The 24231-nt window shown below is 37.5% G+C and overlaps 1 protein-coding gene across 13 annotated transcripts; it reads left to right on the top strand.

The window, feature by feature from the left end:
- Positions 1 to 1091: 1091 nt before the first annotated feature.
- On the top strand, positions 1092 to 23967 carry LOC121264570 (alpha,alpha-trehalose-phosphate synthase [UDP-forming] 1-like). Of its 13 annotated transcripts, none has more exons than XM_041167812.1 (21): positions 1096 to 1460; positions 1941 to 2120; positions 2275 to 2668; positions 2850 to 2947; positions 3079 to 3467; positions 5268 to 5382; positions 5548 to 5649; positions 6323 to 6473; positions 8322 to 8410; positions 9476 to 9524; positions 15907 to 16007; positions 16922 to 17109; positions 17194 to 17298; positions 17899 to 18016; positions 20785 to 20958; positions 21036 to 21158; positions 21265 to 21352; positions 21481 to 21611; positions 21699 to 21797; positions 23048 to 23720; positions 23871 to 23967. In XM_041167812.1, exons 3-20 carry the CDS (start codon positions 2284 to 2286, stop codon positions 23435 to 23437), a joined length of 2895 nt encoding a protein of 964 aa, XP_041023746.1. In that variant the 5' UTR covers positions 1096 to 1460; positions 1941 to 2120; positions 2275 to 2283; the 3' UTR covers positions 23438 to 23720; positions 23871 to 23967. The 13 variants fall into 13 exon arrangements, with proteins under 13 accessions (XP_041023753.1, XP_041023752.1, XP_041023754.1 ...); XM_041167815.1 differs by having other exon boundaries at positions 2263 to 2668; XM_041167816.1 differs by having other exon boundaries at positions 1941 to 2182.
- The last annotated feature ends 264 nt before the right edge of the window (positions 23968 to 24231 follow it).

Below are 24231 nucleotides of genomic sequence, written 5' to 3'. Positions count from 1 at the left end.
ACTTTAATCTCAACTCATCTCATCTTATGTGTGAAAACAAATGAACTTTTATAAAGAAATTCATTTAAGGTTTGTTTGGATATATAAAGAATTATCAAAACTTATTATAATTTTATTTTTCTAAACATCACTAAAATATAAAATATTTTTCAATTTTCAATTTTCAATTTTTAACTTTTAACTTTTTTCATTTAATCATTATTAAAAAACTCAATACAATTTTTATAAAATTCAAAACAAAACACAATTTTTTTTTATGTCGGGGAACCTCTACAAGGCAGGACCCTTCGGATCCACCCCTGCAGAGTAAACCATGGTCCTGTGCACCGCATTCTCGAAAGTTTTCATACATGGAATTGAAATCGTTGGCTTTTTACCGGGAGGTGTTTGCACTCATGAGATATTGAACCTTGGACCTTGAAGTGATTGATATCCCAAGATCAAGACCTTTACCACTTGGGTCTACCCCTTGGGGTTAAACACAAAAATTAATACAATTTTTACAAATTTCACAATAAAAATAATGTTAAAAAATTATATTCAAACAATATTTTAACTTTATCATATTTTTATTTAATTTTTTCTCTTTCTTTTATCAAAATCTAATAAAACATCTTTATTCAAATTATTTTATTATCATGCACAAAATTTTGAGATACTGTCCAAACATGCCCTTCCTTTTTCGTACTTATGAACCTATATTAAACCAATAATGTTACATACAGTTATGGATTGTGTAAATATCGCATATTCATTTTGAAAAAGAATAGGGTCAATAATTAAAAAATTAATTTTATTATGTCAGTATGATATTTACTCACTTTTTTTAAAATGAGTGTGCAGAACTTTCACACTGTATGATTGTAAATATCATTTCTCATATTAAAAACACGACATCAATGCGGATATTTTACACGGATTTAGGCATAATATCACTCGATCAAATTCGCTCAAACAAAATTGTTACACTCAATTTGTGTAAAAATTCAAAGTTGGTAATTATAAATTTGTACTTTTTTAGGGTTTCAAAATTGAAGATGGTAGGTAGATTCTGTACATAATATATTTTGGTGGGTTCTCCATATGCAAACGTTGGCATGGTTGCCTGGTTTCGCTATTTAAGGACCAAATCTTTGGGATTTGCATTATTTATTTTTTGGGTTTCAGTTTGCATGGCCAGAAACAAAAGCTTTGTCCACCCACCGAAAGTCTATATCCTGATAATCATCGTCGTCGCTGCATATATTCATATATATTCTGAATTGGAGATTTTTCTCCAAATTTCGTGACCACAGCCTAAAATATCGGTTGGCCAACTTGCTCGCTCGTCTCCATATGGCCAGGCTAGCTTTGCGCTTTCAATGTGTGAGCTTTACAATAGCAGGGTCAGTGTCACATTTTGTTGATGCACCGTGAACGAGGATTCTTCTCAAGAGATCCGCATTGTGCAGGATAATCCGGTGAGAACAACCGTTACCAGGTTTTTTTTGTTTCTTTGATTTCTTTACTTCTTTCCGGCCATTCTTGTTTATGTGCACCGTTGTGGAATGGGTTCTTGATGTTGTGTTTGTCGTTGGCTCTTGGGGTGTGGTGTTTTCTTGGTTCGTAGAGATTACAAGCCATTTCAATTGTTCTTGAATGTTTACCCTTGATATATTCTTGAATATTTCAACTGGCTGTTTAAATGTAAAGCCCAGATGTTTATAATCACGCTCAAGCTTGAACGAAGTTATTTGCCATTTCTTGCATCAAGAAATGTGTTATTTTCCATTTCTTGTATTGAATAGAAGTTCTTTGCTATTTTTTGTAGCTCCATTACTGTATTCGGTGGTTTATAAAATTATATATGGATTGTTACAGCTTCCCCCTGCTGTGAATGAGGTTTTTACTTGGTTGAAAAGGTTAAATACATGCGTAAGACATTTTTTTTTATCTCTTAGGAAAACCAAACAAATGATATGATTAGCGCGTACCATTGCTGGAAAAATAGTGGGTGTTAGTCCTCTTGCTTCAAGTGGTTAAGCATGGAAGATATGCGGAAGTATATGAACTAGAAGAGCAAATCACCATCTGAATGTATATGCGCGATCTCTTGGTTTGGTCCAGGTCACTTTGTGAAGGTGAAGAATTCGAGTGGTTAAAGCATGCTCAATATATTGAGTCCTAACAATTTGTTGGACAAGTTCGTAGTCCTGGAGTCAATCTTCCATTTAAACGTAATATGTACCCTTTAGCCATGACTTGGAAATTTGCAAATTGAAGTTTTTCTTGCAGAACATAGTTATGCGAGGGAACAAGTATGACTCCAGTCCCGTGACACCCAGAACTAGATTGGAAAGGCTTCTGAGGGAAAGAGAGCTAAGAAAATCTAGCCGTTTTTCCCATCCTAGTGCAGAGGCAACAGATGTTAACAAAGAGGCAGAGCTCCCTGCCAATGACCCATGTTCAGCTGAGGGTGATCATTCAGGTCTACCTAATGAGGAAGAGCTCTTGGAAGGGGTTGCAGCTGCAAGAGCTTTTGCCGATGGATGTCAAAAGCAAGATGTTCGGCCTACTAAACAACGTTTATTGGTGGTTGCCAATAGGTTACCGGTCTCTGCTACCAGAAGGGGCGAGGGCTTGTGGCAACTTGAGATGAGTGTTGGGGGGTTAGTCAGTGCCCTTTTGGGTAAGTAATTGGTTAAACCTAGTTTATCATACTTATATGTACCATTTTTTCTATTCATCAGCTTGCAGGGCTAACAATTATGACGATATTACTTTTTTTCCTCCCTCACAAATTATTCTAAAAGCATATTTTTTATCTTCACTGAGTGAAGTCTAAATGAAGCCTTGAAATTATTTTGAAGGACTGAAGGAGTTTGATGCCAGATGGATTGGTTGGGCTGGTGTAAATGTACCCGATGATGTTGGACGAAGAACACTTACTAATGCCTTGGCTCAAAAGGTTAGCAAATCTTGGTTACATGTTGAAGTTCCCATACAACTTAAGAACTAATAAAATATCATGTATAGTCTTGGATAACATAAATCATGAGCAGGTTTTCCCTTCTCCTAACTTTGCTTTATTGCCTGCAGAGGTGCATCCCAGTATTTCTTGATGAGGCGATGGTTCATCAATATTACAATGGTTATTGTAACAACATCTTATGGCCTCTTTTTCATTATCTTGGGCTTCCACAGGAAGACCGCCTTGCGACCACCCGTAGTTTCCAATCTCAATTTGATGCATATAAGAAGGCAAACCAAATGTTTGCTGAAGTGGTGAACCAACATTATGAGGAGGGAGATGTTGTTTGGTGCCATGATTATCACCTAATGTTTCTTCCAAAATGTCTAAAAGAATATAACAACAACATGAAAGTTGGTTGGTTTCTTCATACTCCCTTTCCCTCCTCTGAAATACATAGGACACTGCCTTCTCGATCAGAGCTGTTGAGATCTGTTCTTGTTGCAGATTTAGTTGGGTAAGATATTTATTTGGCTGCATATAATTTGGGCATGCAGGATTCTTTATTTTTATTTTTGCTTCATCACATTCCTTAGGATTGGACTTGTAGTTGGATGGAACTCATAGTTCTCATGCCTAGGAAGGCCTTCAAGTGTCGTTGACATTGGTCATAGACTTTGGGCTTGCGGTAAATCCGGTTGTGGTCTTATCCTGTGTCTTTTTTTATGTCTGCCAAAGTGCTGGAAAATTATCTACACCTTTTCTTTGATTACCTACCAAAAGAAGAATGTTCATTTAATGAGAAACATCCCATCTGTCGTACACTTGTTTGGAAGTCCTGGCATTAGATGCTGTCTGTCTATCCCTCCCTCCCTCTTTTTTTTTTTTTTTTTTCAGATTTTATTTTACATTAGAATTACTATATTTTGAAAAGCACTTATTTACTGCCTGTGATGCCAATGCTTCATTTGACACCATGATAGTGACTGATATTTCTACTGCTCCTTAAAATATTGGGAGATTCATAAACTTCTGTAGTAGTTGAATAAGAAACAAATGCCAAGCTATTCACTGTTTGTAGATTGTGCTGATTTCCTCAATTTGTTTTCGGGCAAGTGCTTATGAAAAGAAATTTTGGGTATGTGATCATGAAAGAAAAAAATTACGAATAAATCATTGAAAATCATGTAAGTTTGTTTTAGCATCACATTTAAAGATATGTGCCTGGGGTTTCCTTTGTGGGAAGTATGATGAAATTGGAAATATGTTACATGTGAAACAAACATCAAAGTACCTAGATGTGTCTTTAACTAGATTTGTTCCAGGTAATCATGTTGGGAGCAGGCTTTCTTTGGTTGTAAGAACTTTATGGACAGACTGAATGACACCATGTTGTGCAAATCACTGATAAAAAAAAAAAAAAAATGACATCATGTGGTGGTAATCGTAGCTGGTTTTTCATTGGAAAGTTGTTAAAGTATGATGCGCAGCATTGGTAGGGAACCTGACTAGAACATGAAATGCATTATGCTCCTTGAAGAAGCTCAGTAGATGCCATGATCCATTTTGGAGCATTTTTTGGTGACCATATTGCATAGCCTGTTTTCCTCATTAATGTCCTCCATCGTGCTAAATTAAGTTCCACCTTGTTGGAAGATGATTCTAGTTGTGGAGTTAGGAATTGTTAAACATTGCCCTAAGAAGCATTGAATACAATGGAATTTACCCTAGAAGTTAAGAATGTTGGGAATCTAGGATTCTGGCAAGTCACAAGTGAGAGGCAAAAGAAAGAGCTCTCTCATCCTGCGGTTGCACCCGGAAATGGAACATACAATTTCTCCCTTTTATGTTAAGTAAAAATATCAGGGTAACAAGCATTTCTAGCCCTTTTATATCAAGTTCATTCTTCAGAGAACATGCCATCTGTGCTCATATAGATAATTAATATATGTTAATGTGTTTTTCTATATTTCTCTAGGGGTTAGAGTATTTGGGACCATTTCTCCCCAAGCATGCAGAGAATTACATAGCATGTTGTATCATCACATACTGTAATCTAAAATTAAGCTACAGGCAACCTTTTCTTAGTGCTTAAGTTTTTAGAAAAATAAAACCAACTTCTGATGTGACCTCTGGCTATAGTTATTACTATCTGTTTTTTGTGACACCTATATCAGTTATATGTTATGTGGTAATTACATTTACAATCTAAATGCCCTTTGCTATTTCATCGTGAAATCAATTATTTGGTTAGAAAGTTTTATCTCAAGTTCTAAGGTCCGATAATGTTTTAATTGATGAATCTTTTACCTTCCAGTTTCCACACGTATGATTATGCAAGGCATTTTGTAAGTGCCTGCACTCGCATTCTTGGGCTTGAGGGTACACCTGAAGGAGTAGAGGATCAAGGAAAGCTTACACGTGTAGCTGCGGTACATATTAGCTGAACATTCTCTCTTTTTGTTTTATGTGTCCTGCAAAATCTGTGTTTCATTCTTCATATTCCATAGCTTTTTCAGCATCAAATATGATTATCTGTATCAAATCCTCTTGAATTATTCCTTATAATGCCCAAGTTTTTGTCTTCTTGACAACAGTTTCCTATTGGGATAGATTCTGAACGATTTATTCGAGCTCTTGAACTGCCTCAAGTTAAGGATCACATGAAAGAACTGAAACAAAGATTTGCTGGCCGAAAGGCAAGAGCTAATTATTTCAATTTTTTGAAGCATCATATCACTTATCTTATTTATTTTTGAGTAAAGTGCAATTTTTTTTAATGAGCGAGTAAAGTGTTAGAAGTGATTCAGTATGTCTAAACTCTTGTATATACTTTTTATGAAAATAATTGTAAAGTTCTGCCTTTATTACACACCTTTTTCCTTGTGTGACTTAATAGCAATTTTGCTAGTTTTAATATCCTTTATAACTTTTTTTTTTTTTTTTTCTCTCATTAACAAATCATACTGAAGGCATTAGATAAAAAGTTTGATTTTTGACTATTCAAGCTAAGAATTTGTCTTCCTTTCTTGTGATAAAAAACTATTAAGTCTTCACCACAAGATACCTTTTTGATTCTCTAGATCTTGTTTTATATGGGAATATTCTCTCTTATATTTTATATTTAGATCGAAGACTCCAAATATTAAATTACTCTCTTCTTCAGTAGATCTAGGCACCATAATGTTGTTACTATTTGACCATTGGTCTGGGTGGTCACATTTGCTGTTGGTTGTGATACTCATGGTCATAGCGGTTCCATTCTTGCTTAAATTTGAGTCCGGGTCTTCATTCCTGAATTTTCAGTCTTGTTCGATAGACTTACTGCAATCAGTTTATTATCTCTTCTTGTTGTTGTTCTTTGATGGATAGGTAATGTTGGGGGTTGATCGTCTCGATATGATTAAAGGAATTCCCCAAAAGATTTTGGCTTTTGAAAAGTTTCTTGAAGAAAATCCACACTGGCGTGATCGGGTAGTTTTGTTGCAGATCGCAGTGCCAACAAGGACAGATGTTCCAGAGTGTATTTTCCTTCTTTACATGTTCCCTCCATTTAAATTCATATGACTTGAATGTTGTCTGCTCTATTTGAGTCCTAAATACACAGTAGGAATTAAGTTAGGTTGGTGGATGGATCATTGTTAAAGTGTAGATTTAGGTACCTAAAGTTGCATGAGACTTTGTATTTAAGCAGACCTCATCACTTCCAATCACAATTTTTTTGTAACATCATTTCAATTTGTCCCACCACTTTCACAAACACCTAAATTTTTCTCTAAAATATCAAAATACTTCTTATGAAAAGATGCTGCTATTTCTCATAATATCCTATTGTAAAATATCCCAAATTCTGTGTATTGATAATCACAATATGAAAAATAGATAAGTAAATTAACTTCATTTTGTTGTATGCTGTTAAGTTGTTATCACTATAATTAAGTAGTTTTACTTGATAAAAAAAATGCTTTAAATCCTCTGCCTGTTGTATTTTCGTGTGATTTTATTATCAAATTTTTCACTCTATCATCACAATCTTTAACATCAATGGAGTTTCCATTTTTCTTCGTATTGCAATTTATTATGTCATATTGTTTCTACTCTATAGATGCGGACATGGGTTATCTAGTAATGCAATTAGAAATTACCAGAGTTTGGAAAAAAATTCAAAAAGGGCAAATAATGTAATCGACTAAAAAGTAGATCTTTGAATATGCACCGTACAAGTAGCGTGTACAAATGATTGGAAAGTCCATGTAAAGCAGCATCTGTTTAGGTGTTTGGGCATGAATGTTGATAAGCGCCACTTGAAAATGTAATAAGTGTAGGACATAGTCTGTGAACTTTAAGTGCACTCTACAAAAGAATTGTGTTGTATCCTGAAAGGTTTCTGGAAAATCATCCTGGTCTTCACTCAAATGTGAGAGAGAGGAAGTGAGTTTAGTGACATGATTGACATAAAAACTGCTCAGGTCTGACATCAAATGACTTTGGGACACAACTATCAGTCTATTGATATATAATAAGACTAAAACTTGTTAAAAAGAAGTTATACTAAACGTTTTACTATGATTGTGATATTATAAGTTATAAGTAATGACAACAGAGTTTAACCAGAATGGGAGAAAGGAAGAGGGTGGGAGATGAAAATCCTCAGTAAAGCAGATGGAGGAGGATTACTTCTTTATCTATACTCCTGTTTTCTCAACCTAACATGACCTTTATTTGAAATACTTGATGTTGGTTAAATAAACCATGATTTTCCACTCCATTCCATTCACAGCCTTAGTTTTTAGATACTTGGGGTTGGTTACTTGTGTACTCATTTCTATTCAACTTAAGAGAGCCCTAACTTTAATTACTCATGGTTGTCTACCTGAATATATTTTAATTATGCAACCCTCTATACCTCTACAATATATCTTTCTACGCATGGAGGATTTCAAACAAAGTCCAGCTTTATCTGAAGCTAAGTTTGATCACTTCTGAGTCCAATCAACTATCTTGTATAGCAAAAGAAAAGGTACTTAATGCTTGTATCAGATTCAAAATATATTTATTAAGAGTCTACAATCCTTCTTTGTATTTGCCACCCCTTCTTTCATGAAAAACTTTGCCCAGCTTACATGCTCTTAGTTGCTCGATTAATATTCATTGCAGAAATTATATTGCAGTAACATGAGTTTGTCTTGGATGACTGCTTTAAAATGTTCTTAACCATCACTATCCATTTTTTCATGGTTACCTTGCCTTAGAATTAGTGTCATGAATACTACATGGCATGGTTATTTAAATAAAAGTAACATTAATTTAATTATGATCTTTATGGTATCATCGTGGAGAAACCATTATCAATACCTTGTTACTTTGATAGATCAAAAGCTTACAAGCCAGGTTCATGAGATTGTTGGACGCATTAATGGAAGATTTGGAACTCTGACTGCAGTTCCAATACATCATCTGGTTTGTCTTTACCTTTTCAACTTTTACTTCTATCAAACATTATAAAATTACATATAGAGACTAAACAATAGCTTCCTTTAGCGGTTAAGATTATAATTCCATAGTTTTGATTTCGTATTTGTATCACAAAACAGACATGCTTCTCAGGGTGTGCACTCATGTGTGTGGACATATGGGCTGGGAGTATAGATATACATCCATGTGCTTAAGGAACACCTTGGTTATGCGAATTGTAACTGATAAATCCATTTTCTCCTCCAGCATTCCACCTATGTGGGATTTGCATGTGAAAATTTGTCACAATTTGGGAGGTCTTGGGATTTGAACACAATCTCGCACTTTGAGGCTCTTATGGATTATCATTTATCCCAAAAAATTCTAGGAAGTGGCGAATGAGTTTATTTATTTAAAAAACAACTTCAAAACTTTCTTATCTTGTATATTCTGTTTACTTTCACACTAGTTCACGCCAATAAAGAACTATGAGGACATGTTCATGCTCCGTATACTCTCACACTAGTTCACACCAATAAAGTGCTCTAATTATGGTTAATCAAGAAACCTTCTGCCCCATGACTAGATGAGCTTGGGCAAGAGTTCGGGATGTTTATGGTAGAAAGGTTAAAGTTATGTCTAAATGGCACTTGATGTATGGTTTCTTGTGCAAGGAACTCAAGCTTTTTAATTAAAAATAAAAACTCAAGGAATAAAGATTAACCATTGAATGCAATCCTTGTTTGTCAACCATGTCAATCTTAACCAATAAAATATCAGTTGTTCTCTAGCAAATATGTGTTCTTCCATCTTATTTTTAATTGTAAAGGTAATTTAAAATTATAAAAGAGATGTACTTTTTCATAGTCGTGCATTTTTTGGCATGTATAGACTATGCAGAAGCTGAAAATTAGGTAACTATTATCGCATTTAAGCTCTTCCTTGCTTCAATTTTATTTTTCTTTTTATTATTTACACCGCAATAAATATTTTAGCTATCCTATTACTATGCATTTTTCTCATGCAACTATTCTTGTTGACTGCTAATCTGAAGACATTCTATTCTTGCAGGATCGATCTCTTGACTTTCATGCATTATGCGCACTCTATGCTGTTACTGGTACTCATTTTTGTGCTGTAATGATAATCTTCATATCATTATTGTCTTTGTTGCTTGATGATTTGCCTTAAGTACCGTCAATTGTGGTGAAAATTAGGGGCTCCTGTACCACAAATTTAAGATGGCTTAGTTGTTGAAATAGTAAAAGGAAACAAATCAAACACTAAAAATGCCAATCAATATATTGAACACACCAGTTATTTACCACAAAAATGTACTGTTAAATGAAGAATCAAATCTCCTGGTTAGCTTATGCCTATGTTCTTTATTGTATTTTTGTTCTTGTTACTTAACATCTTTTAAATGTACCCTGCCTTCCAGTTTGGAGTAGAATGTTCTTTCTCTTGTCCCTAATAAATCAATCATTTTTGTAGAAATTGGCAACAAATATCTTAGTTCTTTGTGGTACATTAACAACCTTTGTTACATGTTCACAAACATTCAAGAATGTTTGTGAACTGAAATCCCAGCATGTGATCCATGAATAGGGAGATGAAATTAACGTATCAATTTTTTTTTTTTTTTGATACGTAAGAGATAAATTTTATTAATGAAAAGGCCTAAGCCATGTACACAGGAAGTATACCACAGAACACCTAAATACATTCTAAGAGCGATGAACTAAAGACAAGAAGTCATGAATATTATCCCCAACTAAAACAATAGCAGAAAACCAAAGCAATAAAGTATTTAAAAAGAAATTCTTCAGCTCCACCACTGTACGTTCCTTGTCTTCAAAACAACGCTCATTCCTTTCCATCCAAGTGTACCACATGATACACAACGGAATCATCTTCCATACTGCTGCCACTTGACGACAGCCCTGCAAATTCCTCCAACAGCCCATCAAATCCACCACCCTCAAAGGCATTACCCATGCGACACCAACCCTCCGAAAGATCTCATCCCACAACACCCTTGTTATCTCATAATGTAGTAAGAGATGATCCACCGATTCTCCATTCTTTTTGCACGTGTAGCACCAATCCATCCAACACATCCTCTCTTCCTCAAATTGTCGGTGGTCAAGATCTTCCCAAGGGTGGCGTTCCAAACAAAGAAAATAACTTTGGAAGGCACACGAGATCTCCAGATGTTCTTCCAAGGGAATGGAGTATGGTCCTGTGTTATCAAAAGGTTATAATACACCTTAACAATACATAACTTATGATCCTTAGACCTCCACTTCAAACTATTATGTTGTGCCCTAGTAGTCCCCGGTGAATGTAATAGGCTGAAAAATTCAGTAACCATATCTAGTTCCCAATCATGAAAATCCCTATTAAACAGAATATTCCACTGATGCGAACCATGAGAAAATAACCGCACATCAGCCACTGAAACCTCCCTATTAGCTGCAATACGATATAAAGTCGGAAAAATCCTTTCCAAAGTCTGATCTCCACACCACACATCCTGCCAAAAACGGATTCGGTTACCCTCACCGACTTCAAAGCGAATATGATTTTTAAAACATATCCACCCCTTCCTTATATACTTCCATAACCCCACTCCATACTCCCCCCCTCACTTCGTTGGAACACCATCCGCCCCATGCAACACCATATCTCGTGTCTACAGTTTCCTTCCACGGGGCTCCCCCCTCCCGATGATATCTCCAAAGCCATTTCCCCAATAGTGCTTTATTAAAGGTTCTCAAGTTGCAAACACCCAACCCACCATTCACAATTGGGGCACATACCATCTTTCAGCTAACTAGGTGGAATTTCTTCTCCTCCCCTAAGCCTCCCCATAAGAATGCCCTAAAAATTTTCTTAATCTTATTCGCCACCCCTGCATGCATAGGAAAAAGAGATAAGAAATATGTGGGTAGGTTAGTGAGTGTGCTCTTAATAAGAATAAGACGCCCCCCTTTTGATAAATACACCATTTTCCATCCCGCCAGCCTTTTATCTATCTTCTCCACCACCCCATCCCAAATAGCTCTACTCTTGAAAGATGCTCCTAACGGAAGGCCCAAATATTTCATAGGAAAAGAGGACACCCTGCAATCCAAAAGACTTGCAAGATTGCAAATATTATGAACCTCACCCACCGGTACCATCTCAGATTTGCTAAGGTTCACCTTAAGCCCTGACACTGTTTCGAAGCAAAGTAGGTTAGTGAGTGTGCTCTTAATAAGAATAAGACGCCCCTCTTTTGATAAATACACCCTTTTCCATCCCGCCAGCCTTTTCTCTATCTTCTCCACCACCCCATCCCAAATAGCTCTCCTCTTGAAAGATGCTCCTAACGGAAGGCCCAAATATTTCATAGGAAAAGAGGACACCCTGCAATCCAAAAGACTTGCAAGATTGCAAATATTATGAACCTCACCCACCGGTACCATCTCAGATTTGCTAAGGTTCACCTTAAGCCCTGACACTGTTTCGAAGCAAAGTAACAATGCTCTTAGAGTTTGGACCTGACTACTATCCGCTTCGCAGAATGCCAGAGTGTCATCTGCAAAAAGAAGATGTGAGATGATAAAAGGGCCACCAGAGCCATTTCCCACCTTAAAACCCGATAAAAAACCCCCATCAACAGTAGCCTGCACCATCCTATTCAATGCCTCCATAACGATGACAAATAGAAGAGGAGATAACGGATCTCCCTGTTGCAAACCCCTCGAGCTATCAAAAAAACCAGCAGGAGTGCTATTAACTAAAATTGAGAATCGGGCAGTTGAAATACAATGCCTCATCCAAGAAATCCACCTATTTCCAAAGCCACACCTCTCAAGCAGGTACAAGAGGAATTCCCAATTCACATGATCATAAGCCTTCTCCATGTTCAGCTTGCATAGAATACTTGGACTTCCCTCCTGCAATCTAGTATCTAGGCTCTCATTTGCTATGAGCACCGAATCAAGAATATGTCTCTCACGAATAAAAGCATTCTGAGGCTTGGATATAATATTTTCCAACATTGGACTAAGCCGGTTAGCAAGAACCTTCGAAATAATATTGTAAACACTACTAACCAAACTTATTGGATGAAAATCCTCAATAATTGAAGCCCCGTGTTTCTTGGGGATGTGGGCAATAAAAGTCGCATTAAGGGATTTTTCAAACTTCTGAAAAGCATGGAATTCACTGAACACCTGCAAAATATCACCTTTCACAACATCCCAACAAGTTTGGAAGAAACCCATTGAGAAACCATCTGGGCCTGCGCTTTATCCTTAGCCATACCAGTGATGACCTTGAAAATCTCTTCTTCATCGAACGGTCTCTCCATAACACTCACATATTGCAGATCAATTGCTTCAAAAGACAAAGCATCAAGCTTCGGCCTCCAATTTGCCGATTCGGTGAGAAGATTCTCATAATAATGTACAATATGATTTTCTAATTCTGGAGGAGAGCATAACACCTGAGTACCAGAATGAAGCGACTCAATAGTATTGTTTCGACGATGTGAATTAGCCACTTTGTGAAAGAACTTTGTACACCTATCTCCTTCTTTCAACCAAAGAGCCCTGGATTTTTTACGCCATGATATCTCCTCTAACAACAAAACCCTCTCCAACTTTGCCACCACCGTGCCCTTCCTCACTAATACCTCATCTGAGGCATCTCCCAATAATTCCCTACCCTCTATCTCCTGCAATTCCTCCAACAAAGTAGACTTCTGATTGTCTATATGACCAAAAACTTCCAAGTTCCATTTTTTCAGATATTATTTTAGAGCCTTAAGCTTGGCTGCTAAAATGAAGCTTGGTGTGCCACTAAACTGATACGATGCCCACCAGGCACGCACCGTGTCTACAAACCCATTCGCTGTTAGCCACATGTTCTTAAACTAGAAGTATCGGTGGCCCCTATGAATGCCCCCACTAAAATGATCTGAACTGACTCGAGCTAATCTTTTTTGACTTACTTCTGGATAGTGAGCTTCCCATGACGGAGAGACAAGGAATTCCAACTTCGACCAAGCCCAGCCGTTAGACCATGTGTACTCACCCCCCACCAAGGGAAGGTCCATAAGATCCAGATAAAAAATGAACTCAGAAAATTCTTCCATGGCCCTAGAATGCTGATGATGCCTTGAACGTTCAGTAGGAAAGCGGGTAATATTGAAATCACCTCCCATACACCACGGCACATCCCAAAATGAGTATATACTCGCCAATTTCTCCCACAACCTTCGCCTATCACAGTCCCTGTTTGGACCATAACACCCTACAAAAGCCCATTCCCATCCATCACACACATTTTTGAATAAAATCGAAACAGAGAACTCACCAACACACTCCTCGATCGCCTCAACCACTCTTCTATCCTACATTAATAAAACACCACCTGAAGCTCCCAATGAGGCCAAATAAGACCAACCCACATGCGAGCATCCCCATAAGCTACGCACAATATTTCTATCTATTAGACGCAGCTTTGTTTCCTGTAGACATACCACATCACCCTTCCACATCCTCAATAAGGTTTTGATAAGAAGACGTTTATTACTATCATTGAGTCCCCGTATGTTCCAAGATAAAATCTTGGGCTTCATAAAAAGCTTAACTTGCCCCTCCCTTTCGGTCTATCCCTTCCATTACTCCCTTCCTTAACGTCATAATTGATGGAACACGTTAAACGTTTAAGTTCTCTATCCTGTTTTGTGGCGGATTTTGATTGGCTAGCTTCAATAGCCATTACCAGAGCCATAAATTGCTCTTCATAGCCTCCAAAAGAAACCCCAAAAATATCTTGAAGCTTCTCTACCTTTTTAAAAATCCAATTAGACGAGCAACTCCCATGGTTAGAACTAGGAGGAAGTGTACAAAGAGGAGTAGCTGCCCCTTCCTTGCCTACACTGTCCTTAGGAAGCAAAGACAGTTCTGAGCCCTCCACATGACTTGGTTCATTTCTAGTAACCACATTTTCAGAGAAAAAATTTTCCCTTGATTTATGCCCATGAGACACATCCATTTCCAGTTCCGAGCTCCCCACATCTACCGGAACCTCCAAACTCGATGATCCAAAAACTAGCGAAACAGCCTGCACCGACATGGCATCTTGGGCTACAACCTCCACACACGGCTCAATCTGGCCACTCCTCAGCCCCACCTCAAGAGACGGCGACGGTTCAACCTCACTCGAAGTCTCCACCGTGTCTAGCTCCATCGCAATCCCTCCATCCTCCAGCCCCTCCCATCGGAATAGCTCAACCGGCACACCAAGGTGGTCAACGAAGGCCGGCGAAATTTTCTATGCTGGTGGTGGTGCCAGCAAACTATGTATCGGCTCCCCAGAAGCCTGTTTTGATTCCTGGCCCGATATTTCGGTGGGAGCCCGAGTTAAGACCCTCCAGTCCTTGGTTTGACCAGCGCCCTGGTCCAAACCTGGGCCCCACGAACCTGAGTTATACGGCCCATTCTTATGGCCCGTTACCCGACCCAGATTAGACTGCATCTCTGCCTTACCCTTAACGCAGTGTTTCAAATAACCAATTTCCTCTAACACTGCACCCACTTTTTCCTCTAGGCCAACCAGCATCCTCAGAATAGTTTCCTCATTCAACCCCCACAGCCCACTGCCATCTCCCTCATGTCTCTATACAACCTCTGAGATGGACACATCTGACACCCCAGCACTAACGGCTTGAGGCACTGCCTTCAGCACCTCACTGTACGACCTTTCACCTCCTGCCTTCAACGATGGAGCAACACCACCATCTCCTCTGTTCATCCTCAAGTTACCTGCTTGAACAACAGGAAATGCTCTGGTTCTCTTACCCGAAACAGAGGATGCATGGAGTTCCATTAATGTATCACCAAAATTTTTCCACCCCTCCCCCTTCCTCCGTTCCGGCACAACAATCAAACTTCTCCTCTTATCACGACTAAACTCTGAAAGAGAAATGAAACTGCCATTGTGATTATGTCCCTTCCGCACCATTAGCACCGTGTCTCCTTTTCTACGAGTTCTCAAAAACTCATGAGCACCCCTAGACACTGCACATTCCCTCACCATAGAACCCAGCCACCCCATAGCTTCATTATCTAAAGCTATGTATTTCACAACACAATGACTACTTTCTATGATTTTCCACCACCTATCATTTTCCTTCCTGAACTCGAAAAGCTTCTGGTCAATGAAAACCTCATTGCAACGCCCCATCTATTTCAACCCACAATGAAAACCCAAAGCTACAATGATACGTTAATCTTCGCAAATAGCAAAAGCCATTAACGAATCACCACCAACATCAAGAAAAACCAAAAGAAAAAAAGAAGACAAAAAAAAAAGGGAAAACTTGTACGGAGAGAAAATATTTCGGAGAGAGAAAATAAAATCATAAAGTTCTCTCTGTTTAACGTATCATTTCTTCTGCACTTTTGTATGAAAGGCAATGCCCATCGTGACTCTTTCTTGTTTAGATGTAGCACTTGTAACATCTTTAAGGGATGGAATGAACCTTGTCAGCTACGAGTTTGTTGCGTGCCAAGCATCCAAGAAAGGAGTTCTCATTCTGAGTGAGGTAATTAAAGCTTTTTACTTATTTGGTTCTGTTAGATCAGCAATTGTCCCAAAACTTTAAGCTTATGGTAAGAGATGAATTTAAATTTTCAATTAAACTAATAATACTACTACTCACATGTGGTCGAGACTCCTCATCATAATTGTACCCCAAGGTGGAGTGTGGAGTCAGGGATGTTCATTTTAAGGGTTTGTTTTTGACTTCTTGTTTTCTGCCCCTTATTGGAATTTTCTTTCTTTTTTTCTTTTTCTTTTAATTTTTTTCATGTTACACATGGAAGATTCATGATATTGTATGTGTGATACCCTATACTAATGATGAGTGTAGTTGGTATATGGGATCCCACATTATTTGGGAGGAAGAAGTTCCTCCCTTAGGGTATTACAAATGGTATCAAAGTTTATCACAACCAGAAGTGTGGAACTTGAGAAATGCCACCTAAGCTGGAATGGCCCAACGAGCACATTGGGAATTTAAGGGGGGTGATATTGTGATACCCCATACTAATAATGAGTGTAGGTGGTGGATATGATCCCACATTGATTGAGAGGGAGAAGTTCTTGCTCTTTCCAATTGTACCGTTGATTAGTCCTTTTGGAGTATGGTACAATTGGAAAGAACAAGATGTGATTTGGGGTGCGGTAACATAAATAGGATGAAACATTATTATAACACAGCCCTGTGCACTTATTGGTACATTTGACAATTGTACCATTGATTAGTCCCTTCGGAGTATGCAAGATGTGATTTGGGGAATGATATTTCACTTATTTGAGGACTTTCTGGATATGATGGAAAAAGAAAAAGAGCACTGTTGCATTTGATTTGTCAAATGCAAATCATCAAATTCACTAGTTTGGGTAAGAGATATTCCTGAACTGAGTTGTGTTCAAATCATACTTTTTTGTTCCTAGTTTGCAGGTGCAGCACAGTCTCTTGGAGCTGGGGCTATTTTGGTAAACCCATGGAACATCACTGAAGTTGCATCTTCCATTAGCTATGCTTTAGATATGCCAGCAGACGAAAGAGAAAAAAGGCATCAGCATAACTTTAAGCATGTGACAACTCACACATCTCAAGAATGGGCTGCAACCTTTGTAAGGTGTTGATCATATCATAGTGCTGCAATTTACTCTTATTGCATGGACTAACACTGGCCCATTTTATGAATTTGTATCTTTGGCAGTAATTTAGATCAACTTTTGCTACAACTGAGGTCTTACAGGATTAGTTACCAAAAAAAAAAAAAAAAAGAATTTTTCCCCTTTTGTGGTCCTCTGTTGATGAGAAGGTGTGCACTATTGTTTTCAAATGTTAATTTCTCACCAATATGGTGAACAAAGTTGTTAGGATCTGTCTTGTGCAATCTTGGTTTAGGGTGAAGTCACATGGATGTAGGAAAGAGGATACTGTTATTTAAATCTTTACATAGCCTCACAACTATGCGATAGAATTAGAATAAAGATGAAGTGTGAGTAATTACTTTTTTCCACAATAACTTGTATTAATATTGGCTGAAAGTGAAATGATTTGGAAGTAGCTAGAGAAGGGGGAGGAGGGGGGAGGGAAACTTAAAAGAAAAACAGGAGCGATTGAAAGAAATGCCCTTTCAAAGCACATATTGGTGGTTGGTTCACGAGGGTTCTAATATTGTATTGTATGTAATGTTGTGCCATCTATTATATTTTTTACCCATAAAAAAAATATTGTTTGTCTGTAAGTTCAAAAGATTGTATACGAAAATGAAGATTAACATGGATATATGGGTTGCTTCCTATTTTGTCATTCATGAGAATAGAACTTTCTACACAACATGTGCACCTTTGTTTTCTTTCTTCCTTAAATTTTCTTTCACACTTTATCTTTATTCTGAAGCTCTCCTGCTATGCAGTGAACTCAATGATACCATTGTTGAAGCTCAACTTAGGACAAGACAGGTTCCACCATTACTTCCAATGAAAGATGCAGTAGATTGTTACTCGAAATCCAATAATAGATTGCTAATACTAGTAAGCTTATTTTATCTGTTTTTTTTCGTTGTATAAGTTTGATGTTTCAAGCTTATGTGCTCTTGTGCTTTGAATAGTAACTTAACTATCAATTTTTGAAGATTTATTGAATCACTTATAGAAAGATCTAAACACCAAGCTTGTACTGGTTTCCTTAGTATATAATCAGGAATACCTCTTTTTTATGCATATAGATAGATGTGTGTGTACACTTTTATATGTACATAATTTGCATAGGTGAACTGTGAATATATATATATATATAGCAAAAAACAAAAAAGAATACACACACACACACTATTCTTTGTTCTCTTATGTTTGGTAAGCCCTGATTAAAAACTGTTAATGAGAGAAAAACATGCGTACTCCCTCTCAATATTCTATCATGTATGGTACAGACAAGCAACACAATTGACCAGTAGACCCTTGTCTTGTGTACTTCATTATATTGGTGCCTTTTATCATTTATTACGAGCATACTGCTTCCTTAACACCACTTCAAGTTGGAGGGCATATATATCAGAACCTTATTTTGAACAAGTAACCATCAAAATCAATATGTTTGGGCCATTCATGAAAAAAATGAATTGATAAAATATGCCAAAAAAAAAAATTTATTATCATAAGATAATGGAAAGTGTTGAAGCAAGAAACCAATCTAGAAAGTTACAATATCCAGTAGTAGATTAGCTATCTGAAAAACCTCTACAATTGACATCTATATTGCCTTTCACTTGTGCCCACTCGATCCATACTGTTATCTGAGACAAAGAGGTATCTTAATATATCCAACAATTGGAGTAACATCTCAATGTGGGACCATAGGATCTTCCAAGAACTGACTCATTACAGTCATAACATACAAGATATGCGATCTAGAGATAGTAAGGCAATTAATTGCTTAACTAGTATGTGAATCTGGTAAGATCTCCAAATTAACTCTCCCATATCCTTCAAGTGTTAGTGATTTGGATTCATGGCAACGTCAATGGGTTGAGCACCTAACATGCTTGTTTCCTTTGACAAAATAAGTACACACTTCCATGGATCACAGGGGACTGGGCACCCTTTTGTCCCCGAGGAGGTGTTGCAATCAGCCTTGTGTAGCTCATAGAGCATTAGTATTTTTCTCACTTTCCCCGACTTAAGTCAAAGGTCACTGACAAATGTACACCAAACCTTTGAAGGATGAGTTTCTAATTCGCCATTCCTATCATTACAGGCTTCCAGTCTTCTTCCCCTTTTTATGATGTGGAACCTCACTAATGCAGGGCTCTTCAGATCAACCTTTGGAGACTAAATTCAGATAAACGACCCACTAGAACTGTGTGTGAGGTAAGCTAGGGGAACTCCTAGTGTGGAATTAAACCTAGGATGTCTGAGTCTAAGGCTCATTCCAAGCCCACCCTTTGAACATTAGGCTACACTCTAAAAGATTAGTCTTCTTGCTTCTATCCCAACAGAAGAGCATACTCGGCTTCTGTGATTGGGTGAGGGAACTAAAAGGACCTGTAAACTGCATGGGTGGGATTTTGAGTACACAGAAAGGGAAATTGATTGGGTGTGCCTTTCATGTAGAGCTAGAGATGGGGTCACCATAGTGGCTGACTATTACCCATTGGAACCACGGCAACCAAGGTGCATGTAAACATATGGAATCACTCCAAGCACAGTGATTCTTACTATCTGAAATGTTTTCTATATGATAGGAAACATGGTCCACTAATAGGTGCAAGAAAATCATAGTTATCACTTGGGAAAGAGAGGACTTAGTGCTCTACATTGAATCAATGAACACTAAAGATTGCCAGCTGCCACCCTTGACCCTGCAAAAAGTAAAGATCTGCTCTTCAACCTTACCCTTGTACAGTCCCCATTGGATCAGTGTTTTGCGGATCACCATCCAATGGGTCAATTCCATTTTCATTGGTTTTCAGAGTACTGCCCATCTAAGCTGCTCTTGTTGTTGCTATGTGAAGGGTTAGAGTGGGGTTTTTGAACCAAGTGTTGGTGCTTTTGTAGTGAGAGATAATACCACGGCAGCAATAGAGCCTAGGGTTGTATTGTTTGGGAGACCCTAGGTGAAAAGAGGTTCAAAGAGTGTGGGTTTGAGATCAAAGCTGGAGGGTTAGTGGTTATTTGAGGTTTCAATTGGTAAGAGATAATGGAGTTTCTAGAGAGCTAGAGACATGTAAGAGGAAGGAGGAATGAGTAGGAAGAGCTTGGGGCGGCAATGAGAAGAGATGAATAAGAAAGAAGAAGTGAGGTGCTTTGGAAGGAAGGATAAAATAAGAAAAATATGGAAATAGGTGAGTCAGGAGGATACGAAGCCTGGATTAGTTACTGTGTGCTTATTGTTCTCTGCTTGTTTCCTCCGTGTTTTCAGAGGTGTATGTTTTCTGTTTCTGAAAACATTTGCTACTGTATTGTTTTGGGTTTCTAAATGTGTTTTAATAAACTTCGTTGCCCAAATACCTATTTTATTAAGAAACCAGCTTTTTTTTAATCATTTTAAAACCAGTTACTAAACAGGATCGATGGTTTTTGGTTCTTCAAAGAGGGAAAAGGGAGGATGGCACATTTATGTGGTCCTCTTCCTGTGTTAATGCCCTAATGTACTTGGTAACCTTTTCAGTGTACAATCTGTTTGTGTTTAGTAACCTTGCACTGCATTTTTTCACTCCACTACAGTGACTACAGTGTACAATCTATTATTCTGTATTAGATATAATAGGCAGATTCTAATCACTGTTATTTCCATTTCTCAGGGATTCAATTCTACCTTAACTGAATCAGTGGATGCTCTTGGGAGAAATGGTCAATTAAAAGAAATCGAGCTTAAACTGCACCCATATATAAAAGAGCCTTTAAAGAAGCTTTGTGATGACCCAAAGACAACAATTGTTGTCCTTAGCGGAAGTGACAGAACTATCTTGGATGATGTATGGCATTTTTCTCCAATTACACAAAATATTTTTCTCTTCAAAATTATGGTTAGGACTAATAACTTCTTGTGTAGAACTTCAATGAATACAACATGTGGTTGGCAGCAGAAAATGGTATATTTTTGCGTCCTACAATGGGAGAATGGATGACAACAATGCCTGAAAATTTATACATGGATTGGGTTGAGAGTGTAAAGGTTCGTAGATTAATTACATTTTTCTTTTGTTTTTTTTATTTAGAATATTAAATGAGATTGTTTTTGCTTTAAACCTATGACTTCTGATGATTGTGTATGTTATCAGCATGTTTTTGAGTATTTTACTGAAAGAACACCTCGATCTCATTTTGAGCTTCGAGAAACTTCCCTTGTATGGAACTACAAGTACTCAGGTACCAGACAATATAATCGATGTTTTCTTCTTCTTCAATTAGTTTATTTTTTTTAAGTTGTTTTAAATTATGCTGTATTGTTTTGTTCGTCCATTGATCAATATTTGTATGCATAACTAAAACATTAGATGTTGAGTTCGGAAGGATTCAAGCAAGGGATATGTTGCAGCATCTTTGGACAGGTCCCATCTCTAATGCATCAGTTGATGTTGTCCAAGGCAGCCGGTCTGTTGAGGTCCGAGCAGTTGGTGTTACGAAGGTACATGCATTTCGATATGCTGGTCTTTCATGAATGTTCCATGTCTATGATATTACAGGTTAATCATAATATTCCATATGCATACAGGGTGCAGCTATTGATCGTATCTTAGGAGAAATAGTTCGATATAAAGGCATGAAGTCACCCATTGATTATGTCCTGTGTGTTGGGGACTTTCTAACAAAGGTTTGTCGATATTAACTCGAGCAGCTTTCCTGTTACTGCAAAATATTGTTTTATTGGAATATATTTATTTGGAGAAGAGTAATTGTATTTTGCTGGACCTTCATTCCAGTTGGAGTTACTTGTATTATAATGTGTTATATATCAAAAGAAGTCTGAAATATGCTAGTAACCAGATCATTTTTGTTTTATTTTGTCCCAACTTGGGCTGCATAGCTGTGGTTTCACAATGAGTGCCAGTTTTAAAGATGAAGTAAAACCTTTTCTTAAAAGATGTAATGGGTACAAAGTGCATTCTAGCAAAGCCAATTTGTTTTTTAACAAAATAGAATATCCTCATAAGCATGGTCTGGAGGGTGATGTCATGGGTTCAGTAAGCATTTAGATAATGCGTAATATGGCTTATATTTTCAGTATTTTTACTACATTATTATAGTATATTAGTTAGAGCATTTAAATACCAATATGATTCAGATTGACTGGATGTATGATGCTTCTATTTGGTTTCATAGAATTTCAGATGAATTTGGGCGAGTTAGTGATGCTGGCTCTAAAGCTAGACCACTTAATTATAAAAAATGTGAAAGGAAAAAGAGAAAAAAAAATGAAGAAAGAAAAGTTGATAATGGGAATGCACTTGACGTATGTGATGATTCATCAACTGTAATTTAGTTGACATGGAAGCTAAATTTGTTAGACAATTATATTTTTGATATTTTAGTAACTCCACAGAATTCTGTGCCATTTTACACAATCTTGTCAATTGATAGAGTTATCATCTCTTCCTCTGGTGATGAGGAATTATGAATGAGTTTCTTTCTGGGTCACAGTAAGCCTTGAAGCATCTGCAGCTTGTGCAGTTCTTTTATCCATAATGGTGTACTATTAAATTGATATCTGGCTTACTTGGGAGAAAGTTGACAGATCCTTTTATTCCCAGTAGCTACAACTCTCATAACCTGTTGGGGTTCCTATATTTATAAGGTTAATCATGATTCCTTGGTTGTTTATAGCGTTGTAAATTCATAATACGTAGCTGTTAATCCGAGCATATGACATTTTTATAAACTGTTGTCTCTTGTAAACCATCCTTTGTGGCTAAAGGCCGACTTGTTCTATTGAATCTTGTTCATAGTAATAGTAACATTGTAAAGATATTTCTAGGATGGAGGTACCTGATACAAAAATATTTGTATTTGCAATAAAATGTAAGATGCAAATCCAAAGTATCACATCTGTGTTTTCTGCTTCAGGATGAAGATGTTTATACATTTTTTGAGCCTGAGCTTCCTTCTGAATCGCCACCCGCAGCAAGAGGCATGCTAGCCAGCCTTGTCAGGGCATCTGTGCCAAAGATTCCAGCCAGTAAAAGTGTATCCAAGTCATCTCGCCTCAAGAAACAGCGTTCAATGTCTACTTTAGAAAAGAGAGCAATCAGTCACGGAAATGAGATTGTTTTGCAGCCTATAAAGCAAGATAGAAAGTCAATGCGTGAGGGTTCTTCAGTACTTGATCTCAAAGGTGACAATTACTTCTCTTGCGCTGTTGGGCGAAAGAGATCAAATGCTCGTTATCTCCTTGGATCAGCCGATGATGTTGTGACTCTCCTAAAGGAACTGGTGCAGTGTCCACCATCTAGCTGATCACATTGTGCCGACTGCAATTATTGCTGTGAATCTGAAGGTTGAGATGCTTGGGCATGGTTATGTTGTGGTGGTTGCCTGATTTCCTCATACATGTGCATATATCAATCTCTTCGTCTACGGTGTCTAAGCTGCTATATATTTTTTCTTGGTCCACATAAGTTCAAGTTTTACTAAGTATAGGAGCATCAAGATGAGCTTGAACAAATTACATTGATACAAGAAATATTCAGACGATTTTTTTCATACAACACAAGAAACAAGAAAAGAAGAGAGGTTACAGGTAAGATCTTCCAATGCTTACTTTGTAACATTGACCCCAATAGGACATTAGATTCTGATTTACAACTTTCTTCAATCAAATTGTTGTGATAAATAAATTTAACATGTATTCAAATGATCATTCTTTTTTCTTTCTATGGCTGCAAGCCAGGCTTGGTCACCACTTTCCATGCATAGAGAACATTCTGTGCCTAAACATCGAACCCCCCCCCCCCCCCCCCCCCCTTTTTTTTTTTGGTCTTGGAGATCAAAATAAGTAGAGTTAGTATTCAGAGAGCACCCCACCAGGTTTGACTGTACTGAAACAGACCATGTTGTTGTTCTGGTGCACCAAGACATTCTCGTCTTTTCCCCTATATCCATCTATAGGGCAGGCACCTAAAGATTGAGTCTGCAAAATAAGAAGATCTTACTGCATGTCATTGCTGATGAAAGCTACATAGCTGGAAAGATGGTCCTTTAAAGAACAGACAAACAAACTTGGAAATGAAGATTGTTGACAAGCAAGTGAA

Source organism: Juglans microcarpa x Juglans regia, chromosome 5D (assembly GCF_004785595.1).
Source record: "Juglans microcarpa x Juglans regia isolate MS1-56 chromosome 5D, Jm3101_v1.0, whole genome shotgun sequence".
Lineage (NCBI taxonomy): Eukaryota > Viridiplantae > Streptophyta > Magnoliopsida > Fagales > Juglandaceae > Juglans > Juglans microcarpa x Juglans regia.
This window is presented reverse-complemented; position numbering and strand designations above follow the sequence as displayed.

Excerpts from the sequence above, each read along its gene's own strand:
- LOC121264570 (XM_041167813.1), top strand. The coding sequence starts at position 2,284 with ATGCGAGGGAACAAGTATGACTCCAGTCCCGTGACACCCAGAACTAGA. Across the intron at positions 5,650-6,322 it reads AAAGATTTGCTGGCCGAAAG|GTAATGTTGGGGGTTGATCG; the intron begins GCAAGAGCTAAT and ends TTTGATGGATAG. Across the intron at positions 6,474-8,321 it reads AAGGACAGATGTTCCAGAGT|ATCAAAAGCTTACAAGCCAG; the intron begins GTATTTTCCTTC and ends TTACTTTGATAG.